The following is a 14,001-nucleotide window of genomic DNA, read 5'->3' as shown; positions in this document are numbered from 1 at the left end:
GGTTTAGAACCACTGATCTAAAATGTTAAAACAAAATCTTAATACATTCAAATATGAACGATTTTAATATGTAAAGGCATAGTATATATTTATGCCATGCCATAAACCAGTGGTTTCCAACCAACCACTAATTTCTGGCAACCCCAAAGACTTTTTTTTCCCTATAATTAGTTTTTGATCATGTTTGTTATGATGTGTAACAAAAACAGAGTAGCCAGGATTAGTGCACAAAGATGAAAGATGTCAACTGAGATATTTTTATACTGCATTTTATTTATTTACTTTAATTCCTTTTTTCTTTCTTCTCTTAAAACTGCATTTAATTTGAACTAGATTTATGTTTGAGAAAGTGAAAGTACAAGATTTTGTGTTGTTTTTACATCCATGTACCCTTTGTTCTTTGGTTATTCCGTTTTAAAACCAAATCAGAACAACAAAAAAACAGTGTGGTTATTTTGTTTTTCTCTTTAAACCATAACAGAAATACAGAAAAACCAAAAAAGCAGCTTTTTTCTGTTTTAAAATTCAATCTGGTTCTGTTTGTGGATATTTACGGGGAAACTAGGACGAGAGCTTCATGTTTTAATCTCACCACACAGAAAGGACCAATAGACGGACTTTTACTCTGCTGCGTTTGATAAAAATGATCTTGTATCATGTTTTCCACCTCACACTGATGACAGAGGTGTAATTTGTGTGTCTATGACATTTTGTTTTCGAGTTATTGTTGCTGGAAGTCCGAATCTAAGAATATCTGCCAACTTTACTGAACAGTGTTACGGTCCAAATAGTATTCAGATAAATTGGTGACTGGGCGTGATATGTGGAACCAGAGGTGGTGTAATGAATCTACTGGTGCTCCTCATTTCTTGTGATCAACTTCCATGTGGGTTGACAGCTGCCGTGAGCCATATTTATAACATGCAAAATACCGGTAAACATTTTACTGCCCTCAAAAAAGCTGTAATTGTTTTTGCAAAAGCGTCAAATCGTAGAAGTTCTAACATTTATTGTTCCTCACACCAGCATCACAGTTGATAGTCACCAGTTTATTTGGATACTATTTGAACAGCAACACCGTAAAACCAAACATAAACGTGAGCAGCTTTTTACGAGCTAAAACATCCACAGACTGAATGAAAACATGAGCAGGACCAGAAAACTGATGAAATAAATCCTAAACAGTCCTATTGTGTGAGGAGACGTCCAGGACTTGGGGAGGAAAACGAGGTGCAGCGGACCTCAGTTCTCTAATTTTCCCATAAATCTCCTAATATCTCACAAACAGAACAAGTAAAAAAAAAACAAAAAACAAAAAAAAAAAAAACAGAAAACAGAAATTCATCTGATTTTTGTTTTTTTCCTGTTTTGGTTTTAAATCACTAAAACAAAAATAACCACACTGTTTATTTGCTATTTTGATTTGGTTTTAAAACAGAATAACCAAAGAAAATGAATCATGATTTAGAACTTTTAGATCAGTAATTTTTTTTAAAATAAATTAGAATCAGAATCACAATCAGAATCATTTTATTGTCATTGTTACTCTTTTAGAAGCACAACGAAAATTAAAAAACAGCAGCTCTCGTAAAAAAGTGTGAACAGTAGAAAGAGGAAAAATAAATAAATAATATATATATATATATATTTTTTTTTAAATGGGGACACTTTAAGTGTTCCAATTAAGATTTCAGGGGTCACAACCCCAAAGTTGAAAAACACTGCTACAAACTCTACTGTGATGCTTGTTCTTTGTTTTGTGTAAAGTACTTTGTATTGTGTCCTGTAAATGAAATGTGCTATATAAATAAACTTGACTTGATATGAAGGGGAAAAAAATGCTTCTAACTAATGGAAACAAAAACATTCTGTTCATCTTTTTATCTACTGTGTATAATCTGTAAATAGAAAACCCATTATGTCTTAAATTAGTGCCAATATTGGAATTTTTACATCAAACCTGTAGGAGATACACACAGCATCAGAAGCAGATCACTACCAATAAATGGTTGAATTGAGCTCTAATGTTGCAGTGTGTCCTGTTATTGATGCCCTGTTCACACGTTCTCCTATCTGACCTCTCTGCTCAGGATCTCCCACATTCATCCACTGCTTATTGGACAACTTGGGGGAAGACATCACATGTTTGTGTGTGACTGAATGTAAGTGGCTCAGGTGGTTTCCAGATCATCAAACACCTTCAGACCCCTCGTCGGGATACGTGCGACGAGTTATTGCGTGTCAGCGTGGTGCCGTGTGTGTGACTCACTGGGAAGCAGCAGGTGTACGTGGGGGTAATGGCAGTGAGGTCTATAAATCTGGAATCGCACATTGATCTCTGTAGTGAGCTCCTGGGTGATTAACTCGAGGGAGGAAAGACGACCTTCCTTGATGAAGCTCATGGCGGGAAACAGCAGCACCTGTGTGAAAAGGATAAGGGAACACATTGGTTCAAACGTCTTCGGTGCCTGAACATAAAAGCTCATGTCTAAGTTCACCTCGACAGCACTGCTGGGAGGTTTGGAAGCAGAAAGTGTCGTAGATGAGGCGTGGAGTAAAGCGTTATGGGTGGGAAACACTGCCAAACCAACCATGTAAACTCCAGCATCTGGGACATGAACTAGAGAGAAAGAAAATAAATAAATTAATAACTATTAAACTGCAAACAAAACCCAAAATACTGTCCTATAGCACTGGATTTTTGATCTTATGTGAAATGCAAATGTTTGATCTGATTTTAGACTACATAGGGTAACACTTTACTTCAAGTTTTATACATAAGGCTGACATTACTGTCATTATTATAACATGACACCTGTTATTAGCATGAATAAAGTGTCATGAAGGTTGTCATTAAATGTTGTTTGTTACCCTCACCCCTAACCCTAAGCACTAACCCCAATAATCTATTGGTTACCTTGCTAGGCTTCCTAAGCAATGAAAATATTGGTAAAATGTGGTAAAACTTGATATGAAACATATTTTAATATTTGTTAACTGCATATGTGTAGAACTGTACATAGAAATGTTCTCCAGTTTTGCGTTAAATTACAATTATTATAGAATTTTCATGCAATTGCAATTACAAAGTCAATTATCTGAACTCAATTACAATTTAATTATGATTGACAGCAACAGATTTTTAAAATTACAATTATAATTACGCCATAATTGTAATTAATTATCAATTATATGATTACAATTACAATTGACCCCAAACCTGCCCCTAACCCTACCTAACCTCACTAGATCCCTCCACCTAACCCAAAAATAACCAATATAGCTCCAATGTTGTCATAATTTAGCGAACAACACTTAATGACACCTTATTCATGCTAATAACAGATAACTGCAGCGTATTGTCAGCCTTACATATAAAACTTCAAATAAAGTGTGACCCTACATTGTTTAAATATTTGGATAATGTCATAAAGCAGTGAAAAAAAGAAAGAAGTCAATAAACAAATCTGTTTCTGTGTTATTTTTGTGTATTTTGTAGTGATCTTTCTCATTTAGTGTGTCTTTGTTGTTGTTTTGTGTGTTGCTGGTAATAGTAAGTATTTTTCTCACTTAGTGTGTGTGTTTTTGGTGTCATTTTGTGTATTTTGTTGTGGTTTGTCTGTTCTTTTTTATTATTCATTATTCAATTTTGTGTCGTTTTGTAAGTTGGTGGTAATATTCACAGTGATTATCATTTCTAACAAAAAAAAAAACCATTATGAAACCCCATATTTTTAATGCTTCTCCTTTCCACCCCCTGGAGTGCCATCAAGTATCCCTAGGGGTACACGTGCCACCATTTGAGAAACACTGAGCCTTGTTTTGTTTTTGTGATGGATAAGCTTTTGCTTCCACCTACACCCTTTTGGCTGATTAGTTGGACAATTGAGTGTTTTGTTTTTGCTTAAAATTTTAATTCAATTCAATTTGTGTCAATGTTTTCATGAAACACAATATGCAAATATTGGCAGTGCAGGTTCGAAAATACTGTACAGTATAGTATATGTGAACCCAGAGGCTGATCAGAGTCAGTGTTTGCCTGCTCTATTAAAAAAAAAAACAGCAGTTTTCAGTTCGCTATTTTTAAGAAGCAAAAAAGCTTGAAAAATGTGTGAATGTGAAAATGAGATGAATAGACAATCATTTCAAAGGTACTTTACCAATCAGCAGCTGCCTGGATAATATCAATACAACCAATTTGCATCAATGGAAAGTATAAACGGAGCTCAAAGCTGTCAGGCTCACAATTGTGTTTAATGATGCTGAACAGAGGCTGTTCGGGTTCCCTCTTTATTCTTGATTGTCGTGCCTTAATGGGTTGAAATTTGAAACAGGGCTTAAAAAAATCCTACTTTAGAGTAGAAAAGTATCCTATAATACAGTTTTTTCTCTCTCTGATTGTAGCCTTCATATAGGGGTCTAAGCGCTTCTTTGTGCGCCTACAGTTACGCGCTTCTCGCCAACGCGTATTCTGCGGTCCAGGTTGCTGACACGCCCACCGCGCGTAAGGAGCCAAAAAGCGCGTATGTATGAATGAAGGCGGGCTGAAGGAAAGGAGGCGGTGATGTCATTTTTTTGGGCTGTCTAGAAATCACGGAACTCGGAGTTTTCCCAACGCTTGTAAATGTCATTAAAATCTGTGAAAATGATAAAGTTCACTTTTAATTTGAAACGCCTTCATTGATAAACAATGTAACAGGTTGATTTGATCAGATTATTGCAGTGTGACTGAGGATTCTGTCCGAGTCAGAGTTAAAATCTCTCTCCTTGATCATCATCATCATCATCATCATCATCATCATCATCATCGCTGTAAAGCGTGACCGAGTTAGATGCGTTGGAGAAATGAGGAAATAACGCGGCCGCAGAGCGTCCTGCTTTAATATAGAGGGATGTTTGCAGTGAAACGGAACTATTGGCTTCCATTATACGCAGTTTTAAATATAAATAGTTTAAAGCGACCTGAGCTGAGCCTCATTAAAATATGTGTGGGAACAGTTCCTGGTCCATCCTCATCCGCATTTCACCAACTCATATGACAGCTTGTTTCACTCTGTCATGGATCAAACTGTGACTTTACGTTGAACGTAGTATGAAAATAGTTGAATCACTGTGACCAACGTGGACAGAAGTCTGCGTCTGTCAGAATTTGAAATGATCGTGAAGCAGCAGCTGTGTGATCACAGCTGCTGCTGCGCGACGCACAAGTCCGTGTCGCTTCAAATGTAACTAAGTCCATATTTCTAGTGCAATTAAATGTTTTACCTTATCGAGGTGCTGCACTTATTCCAGGGTTAGAGGCGCGTAAGAGGAAAAGGACTTACGCACACCGGAGAATGCGCGCAAGGGCAGATTTGAGGGCTGCTCCCAACCACAATGCGTAACTGGGATGAAGGCGCCCAGCGACTAACAGGGGGAGAATAGCACACAACCAAAAACAGCACTGCTGCACGGCTTTTTGGACTTACATGAATGGGAGAATAGAGCCACAGTCACACAAGTGTCAGTGTGTGACTGTGAGCTTACCTTGAGGCGTGTACTGGCACACATAAGCTCGCTTGCCGTCAGTGAGGTGAGAACTGGTCTGACCGTGCTGGTCGAGGGAAACCCAGACATCGCCTTCCTGTGCATCGGATCCATTCACCCAACGCAGTTTACCAGAGAAGTCGACATCGCTAAAGCCGAGCCGCAGGCCACGTTCCCTGGAAAATATAAAACACGGAATCACTTGATGCCAAGCTCAACAAACAAACAAACAAACAAACAAACAAACAAAAAAAATTTATCTTAATGAATAATAGTTTAATTTGCTTGTTCGTGTGGATCTTCTTTCTTTCTTTCTTTCTTTCTTTCTTTCTTTCTTTCTTTCTTTCTTTCTTTCTTTCTTTCTTTCTTCTACGGACTTTATATTTTGTTAAGCGCTCTGAGATGACTTTGTTGTAATTTGCGCTATATAAATAAAGTTCAGTTGAGTTAATTAAACTTAATGTAATTTTTTTTTTCATTTTGAAGAAAAAAAGAAGTAGATTAAAATTATATATGTAAAGGTTTTTTGACTGGTTGATTATTTCGAACGTGAACACAACAACAGTGTATCTACCACAATGAAAAAAATAATGATAATAATAATAAAAATAAATAAATACATAAATAAATAAATCAAACAAAGAAAAGAGAGAACAAATGGTTACAAAATCCTGCTCGTGAAGCCTGTACATGTTCAAAAAGAAGTAGGAGGAAGTATAAACGTATATGATCCTACCTCTTGTAATATCGAGTACTATACATATAATCTTCTTATAATATACACCTATTTTCACTATAAATATACATAATTCATTGATAAATATCTATATAAGTATACAATTCATGCAATCCACAATACATCCATCTGTCCACACATACTGTACACAAGTATATACACACCTATTTACAATCTTTTCCCTTTAACACTTATGCTTTGAGAAGATAACTTTATGTATTTATGTTTAAATTGCTTTAAATTCAGGTTATTTCTATCAAATGAAATGTACTTATCAGAAAGCATAAATAAACACAAAGAAAAAAGTTCAGATCTTTTGGAAACAGCTGAATTATATTTTAGGAATCACAAAAAATGAAGAGTTATTTGTATCCTATCAGTGGAGTCAGACGTCAGCAAAGTTCACAGGCAAACAATCGATTAATGGCGACAGACAGAATGAGCAACGAGACAAAGGCAATCATTTAAAGCAACTTCAATCAGCTTCTAAAGGCTTGGTTGGAAAAAGAAAACAAAACCTAAATTGGATATTAACTAAGACACATTGTCAGCCAGAAGGCGTTCAAAATAATGACATCACGGAACATGGTCAGGATCGTGAAAAAAAAAAAAAAACATTTTACTGCCAAAACAAACATCTTTGTAGCACGACAATTATGTGTGAGTTCAACTTTTCTTAATGTGTGACAGCTCAGTGTGTATGTTAGCTCAATGTTTAGTCGTGACCCCATGTGAGGTCGCCTGGAAGTTAACTGGGGTTGCCTGAAATGTTTAGTAATTGATTAAAAAAAATAGTGATTACTTTCAAATTAAAACACCACACACAATCTCAAACAATTGTATTTATTACTTTCACTTTCTCAAAAACAGATCGAGTTAAAAAAAAAAGGAAGTATAAGCTAGTGCATCTTGTCACTCTGTAATTGTAACAGTAAAACAAAGATGATCAAAAAACTCATTCTAGAGAAGAAAAAAAAAATGTGTCTGGGGTTGCCAAAAATTCGTGATATGGTCACGACCCGAAAAAGGTTGGGAACCACTGCGTCTAAACCATACAAGACTAATTTGGGCAGATTGTGTCACTGTTTTGCACAATGAATGAATGAATGAAGGCTTTATTTCAAACATGAGTAGAGAGCAATAAAAAAGAGCAAGAAGAAGAAACAAAACAAAAGAGCAAATGAAAACACTTAAATCAATTGAAAACAGTTGAAACAATATTAACTTCACATGTTTGAAAAGGGAGTAGGAAAAAGAAGCATTTAACTATTTAATTCTACCCCTTTTCTACTTAAAACAGTCAACTTCCTGTGTATCATGTTGCAGGAGATAACTGTCAGCTTTATGCTGCAATGGTCCGAGAATGCGAGACGAGCACATTGGTAGAAAACGGAAAAGTGTATTTTGAAGTGATAAAAACACCAGCATAATATCTATGATTTTTTTCCCTTTGTTTTTTTCTTCTACATCTTGTGTATTGTCTAGATTATCAACATATATGTTTATTCTCTTCTTCCACTAACTGCGATCCCACACCACTTTCTGTGCGCAATTCTATACACCCTAGGTTCCCAAAGTGGGGTACAGGGGTAAAAATTGGAAAATAGAATATAAATAGACCAGCAGTCAGGAGCCTCCATGCATTGTCACAAATTACACATTGAACTATGTAAGACTACTCTCATCAAACAAGTTCGGATGAACTACGGCCGGGCCCGCGGAATGTCTCAGCGCCAAATAGCACGTACCACGTTCCAGAGAATTCAGTCAAATAACTCGGTTCCACTGAGTAAAAAAAGGTCTCTGAGAGACTCTTGACATCCGCTCATAGAATATCCATGTCAAATTACAGCCCGATTCAACGAGCATTAATGGAGGAGTGGTCATTTGAAAAATGGGGCCCGAGGGGTCCCCCCTGGCACCCCCGTTGCACATACAAAGTAATGGACCCCATTCATATATTGGTATGTGTCAATGATTTAGTACCACAAACTGTCGCATTATTTGACTCACAAATAAATGAGAAAACAACTTTAATAGAAATTGCAACAAAAAAAAGGGGGGTGGACCCCCGGGCCTCTAATTGAATTGTGTGAGGCACAGTCGTAATCTACGATGAATTACCTTTGAAACGATATATCACACGACTAAGTTCCCATAAATTTGAAAATTACCGGAAATGGGGGAAATGGAGCCCATTTAAAAAAAGGCCTCCAAGCGACTCATCATATTCATTTATAGAGTATTCATACCAAACTGCATTTTGATCTAACGAGAACTAACGGAGGAGTAGTAATTTCAAAAATAGGGCTCCTGGGGTAATGGGCATCATTCATATATTGGTATGTGCCAATTATTCGGTACCACCAACTGTCGCAATATTTGACTCGCAAATAAATGAGAAATCATCTTTCATTTATTTTTTTTCTTTTGGGGACACTTGGGAATAAGAAGAAAAAAGTGAGTGGCATTTTGAGTCCGGTAGCCCGGCCTAAAAAGGGCAATTATGACGAGAGCTACATTTCTTTGCGCTAGCCAAACGTGCTGTCAAGACTTTGATGCTTTTGCCACCTCGTACTTGTGTGTGAAAGTGGATTTTCAGCATTGAAGTCTCAGACTCTCATAAATTCAGTTAAACATTGCAGAGTGATATGCATCCTCTCAATCTCACACTTTTTCATTAAAGTTGTGGTGAGTAATTCAGCAGTTTGAGGGTGATGAAAAACAGATAACTTTTTGTCACTGAAAATGCCAGTAGGCTAATTAATGAAATAAATCAGGTAATAATTCTAAATAAGATGTTTTATTGTGTCCTTACATATATCATTAATCATATTACTCCTCAATAGCATAGGTAAAATTAAGGGACAAATTTTACTGTAGGCTACATTGTATATGACATTACATTATTATGTTTTTTAAGTGTGCAGGAGTCGGGGGTACATGACTTCGGGTTAAATGTCTGAAGGGTACGGGACTGTGGAAAGTTTGGGAACCACTGGTCTAGATTACCAACTGTTATAATTACATTTGTTGGCTGTAATTCGAAAATATGTTTATCCTCTTCTTCCACTAACTGCGATCCCACCCCAATCTCTGTGCGCAAATCCCTAATTCAAATAGGCAGTTTTAAATCTGCGTTGGAAATGTTAGTAAATAATAGTAATCTAATTGCATGGGCACCTAATTTAGAAGTCTTTATATGTGATATGGGAGCCAATAGACCCCTTAATGGCTGGAGGCATAAACAGGAAACGCCGCTGGCTAAAGCATAGATATATATAAACACTAGATGACACAAGCGGGATTCGCCAGCGTAGCTCAACGGCGGCCATCTTACCTCAGACAACTGGCGTTCTGACATTCTGACGTGCTCTACGGTAACTGTTGGAAGGTGAGTAATCAGCTTAAACAAAAAAGACTCATAACTCAATGAAATATTGACGGATAAACAAACGGTTTGCCTTATTACAGACCTTATTATATGTAGGTATGACACAGGATGCTTGTACATGTTGAAATTGTCGATTGTCGTTAGAAAATTGGTTGAAAATTGAGAAAGTCAGGGTTATTTAAATAGTACATGCACCACTGACATCGATGTAATGAGCGGGGCCAGCTGGCTGAGGTAAGATGGCTGCCACGTTGCTAGGTCGCTCTCATTGTCTAACAGAGCGGGTAAGCTAGTGTTTATATATATCTATGATGGTTTGCCTCCAGGCTAAGCCCCACCCAACAAAATACGTCACAATATATACAAACAATCAAAGGGTCTATCAGTAAACTGGAGATATCTTAAAACCTTTATATTTTTAGTCACACTTAATATACGCAGAGATGATTTAATATTTACTTCATACCTAAAACAGAAAAAAGATGAGATAAAAAGCTATATTTCTATATGTATTCATAGACAGGCAAAGTTTACTTGTTTAATAGGAAAATAAAAATCAAACAGAAAATCTCGCTTGCTCAGATACCTAAAGGACGAGTCACAGACGCCTTATTCAGGCCGTTTTAAAACCAGTTCACGTAAAGCCAAAGTCATTATTACACTGATGATCAGCCTGAGTTAATCAATCAGTGATTGCAGAAGGAAGATGCTGATTATAATCCCGGTGAGTGGATGATGTAAGATGTTGTGCTTCATTGTACTTCCTACAGTTCAATACATTTTGATTTTCTCACCATGGGTCCAAATGTGGACTGCACATGTTCACTAAAAATAAATGTGGGAGTGACAGAGAAAAAAAACACAAAAAACAAAACAAAAACGCACATTATATTTAGACTGACATCTGGTGCTTGTGTTCCAAAAATTAGGAATAAAGTTTATCGTTTATGGCGTAAATTGATCTCTCACATCAGTTCAATCAAAAAAATGTCATTAGGAATTCACCAAAAACAGGGCAAACAAAGAAAAGTGGTTCCACACACACATGCACGCACACACGCACACGCGCGCACACACACACACACTACCTAGTTCACTTAAGTTCAGCTGTGCTTTTATAGCTGTGTTTTCAAGACATTCCTGAACACAAAAGACTTGAGAAACGTTCTCCTTGTAGCAAAGACAAATCCACATGGCGTCTTCATCCATTCCATCACATATGGACAACACATAACAGTGTGATAAATCACCCCCAAAAAATATACATACAAACAAAACACTGCCTACTTCCAGACAACATACACTCAGAGTCATATTCAAAGCAGCCTACTTCATGCAGATGCAATAAAACACATTTTATTAACATTTTATCACTGATCAAGAATAAAAGTTCAGAATTTGTTTTCTTAGCAATCGTTTTTTTTAGCATTGCCTTGTAGCTACAACCAGATTGTAGCATAACAATGTTGTTGTGACACGTCATATCTATTTATAGTGTGAAAAAATGTGCACAATGAGAGGAAGACACCATGTCAAACCCCTTTATTGTTCTCCAGTCAATCATTAGCAACAAATGCTGGGTTGTCTTAATACCTCAATATATTGAGGTTTATTCACTCAGGCCCCAATGGTTGGGAACACTTGGGAATTTAGCAGGACACCTTAAAGCAGTGGTAGGCAACGTTTATCACAGCAGGGCTACAAAAATGTAATTTTCTGATCTGAGAGCCACATTATCTACATACATGTCAGCATTTAGAATAATGACCAACGTGAGCATTAATACAGGGAAGAACAATATGTTTGTGTGTAGTTTTATTTTGCTTTTTTGTGGTGGTTTTGTGTAATTTTTTTCTGATTTTTCTGTTGTTGTCATGTGTGTTTTTGCTGTTGTTTCATGTGTGTTTTTGAAGTAATTTAGCATATTTTCCTCTCATTTTGTTTGTATGTTGTTGTGTTTGTGTGTTATGAGGCAATTTGTGTATTTTTTGTGTACAGTATTCATTTTCTGTATTTTTTTTGTGGTTTTGTAATTTTATATTTTTTGTCTCATTTGGTGTTGGGTTTCTTTTTGTTGTTTTGTTTTTGCCGTTGTGTGTTTTTGGAGTTATTCTGTGTATATATGCTGTCTAGAGTAGATTTCTGTAAGTTTTAACTCATTTTGTGCATTTACTTCAGGGCCCTCAGTTGCCCATGTCTGTCTTAAAGGGTGAGAGTGATGTCATTTTTCATGCTCTTCATATTCTTCTATCAGGAGTCACCAACATTTCTGACACTGCTGGCTACTTCAAAGTTACTGAATAATGCGAACGGCTACCAGTTTGATATGCACTTTTGAAATACTCAAGTTTCACTTTAATTACTGAGGGAAATTACTAGCTACTAACAACTTTTAACTAATTGTAAATAACAGCATGTTTGGTACAATCTAACAGTGATGTCGGCCAAATGGTTTTTTTTAATCCACTTTCCATTTCTTTAAAAATATATATATATATATATATATATTAACACAATCCATACATCAAATTAGCAGCATCTTTAGCAGAATCAAGTAAATCAGATTTTAGATGGAGCACATTGGTGACTAATACTGTTAGAACAGGCCTGAGGGCACCCTCAGGTGACAACTGTTCTGTATATGTTTCTCCAGTCTAATTCCTGAGGATTATCCCATCTGATTAAGGGTCCAATTCAGGATTCACATTATACTGAGGTTACTCAGACACCTTACGATTTATTTTTGATTTGACACAATCCAAACTCTACTGTTGAAAACACTCACTGTGTAACTTTGTACGCCAGTAGGTTACGGAGTGCGACACTGCAGACGACAGCCAGTTTACCGCCGCGGTCCGAACACTGGCGAACACTCAGCTGCTCTGGAATGATGTGGAAACAGCTCGACGTCTCAGTGTGGTACAGCACATCTTTTGGACAATGACCGGAGGCTGGAAAAGGACGGACACATAGACATGGTTTTACAAATAATCTATAGCATCACTGCTAAGACCCTTCATACAAAACAGAAATATATTTACACGGTATTGACAGTCAAAGTGTATTTGAAAACCAGTGCAACAACTATCTAAAGTATAGGTAACTATGGATAGTGATTGAATAGCCAGGGCTGTTGAAACTGCTTCTTGCCTCAACTGGGAAGCATCCTGTGGGTAGACCCAGAACAAACTGGATGTAATATCTACCTCTAGACCTATAAACGCCTGCTGTGAAGTGTCGCAAAAGAGGATCATACCTACCACAGATTATTAATGGAAAATATGGCTGGAATACATTATAAATAAAGTATTTTCCTTATAACCTTTGATGATTGGATTCATACAGAAAAATTCATATATATATATATATATATATATATATATATATATATATGAACAATCCGTGTACCCTTTGTTCTTTGGTTATTTCGTTTCAAAACCAAATAAAAATATTGAAAAATTGTTTTTTTTGTTTCATTAATTTAAAACCAGAAACAGGAAAACGGAAAAACCAAACAGTAAAAAAAACGGTGTAATTCTGATTGGTTTTAAATATCCAAATAACAATGCCAATATATTAAATTGTTTTGTTTGTTTGTCTTTTTTAAAAAGCGAGGTTGATTCTATATCTATACTGGAAAAAAAATCTGTTCTCAGTTGCAAACATGGATGGATGATATAGAGATAATCAGACAAAAACAGTTGGATGGATGGATGAATGGATGGATGGATGGATGGATGGATGGATGGATATATAGACAATCAAACAGAAAAACGGATGAATGAATGGATGGATGGATATATGGATAATTAGACAGACAAACGGATGAATGAATGGATAAATGATATAGGGATAATCAGACAAAAACAGATGGATGGATGGATGAATGGATGATGGATGGATGGATGGATGGATGGATAGATTGATGGATATATGGACAATCAAACAGTAAAACGGATGAATGAATGGATGGATGGATATATGGATAATTAGACAGACAAACGGATGAATGAATGGATGAATGATATAGGCATAATCAGACAAAAACAGATGGATGAATGGATGATGGATGGATGGATGGATTGATGAATATATGGGCAATCAAACAGACAACCGGATGGATGGATGATATATAGACAATCAAACCGAAGACAATCAAACAGAAAAACAGATGGATGCACTTCCAGAGCATAGCCTTTAATCCAGATACCACCCACAGGGATCATCACAGGATGTTGAGACCTTCATCAGCAGTAAAGCTCAGACTAAATAAATGTTGATTGCAACAAGAGTCGAATCAATCAGTATTGATCGTCTGCCAGCTGTGCAATATTAGCTGCTCAGT

At 36.4% G+C, this 14,001-nt stretch overlaps 1 protein-coding gene across 2 annotated transcripts in view; it reads right to left on the bottom strand.

Moving 5' to 3' along the window:
- The window catches only part of pkd1a (polycystic kidney disease 1a), a 128,381-nt gene that overhangs the window by 76,459 nt on the left and 37,921 nt on the right, over positions 1 to 14,001 (bottom strand). For both annotated transcript variants that reach the window (XM_028444780.1, XM_028444789.1), the window contains exons 9-12: positions 12,442 to 12,607; positions 5,527 to 5,702; positions 2,499 to 2,620; positions 2,270 to 2,420 (exon numbers count right to left, since the gene is read on the bottom strand). In XM_028444780.1, coding sequence (XP_028300581.1) covers positions 2,270 to 2,420; positions 2,499 to 2,620; positions 5,527 to 5,702; positions 12,442 to 12,607 — 615 coding nt within the window. The remainder of the gene's footprint in view (positions 1 to 2,269; positions 2,421 to 2,498; positions 2,621 to 5,526; positions 5,703 to 12,441; positions 12,608 to 14,001) is intronic.

This window comes from Gouania willdenowi, chromosome 1 (assembly GCF_900634775.1).
Source record: "Gouania willdenowi chromosome 1, fGouWil2.1, whole genome shotgun sequence".
NCBI lineage: Eukaryota > Metazoa > Chordata > Actinopteri > Blenniiformes > Gobiesocidae > Gouania > Gouania willdenowi.
Note: the sequence above shows the minus strand (reverse complement) of the source record. Positions and strands in the feature narration are given on the sequence as shown.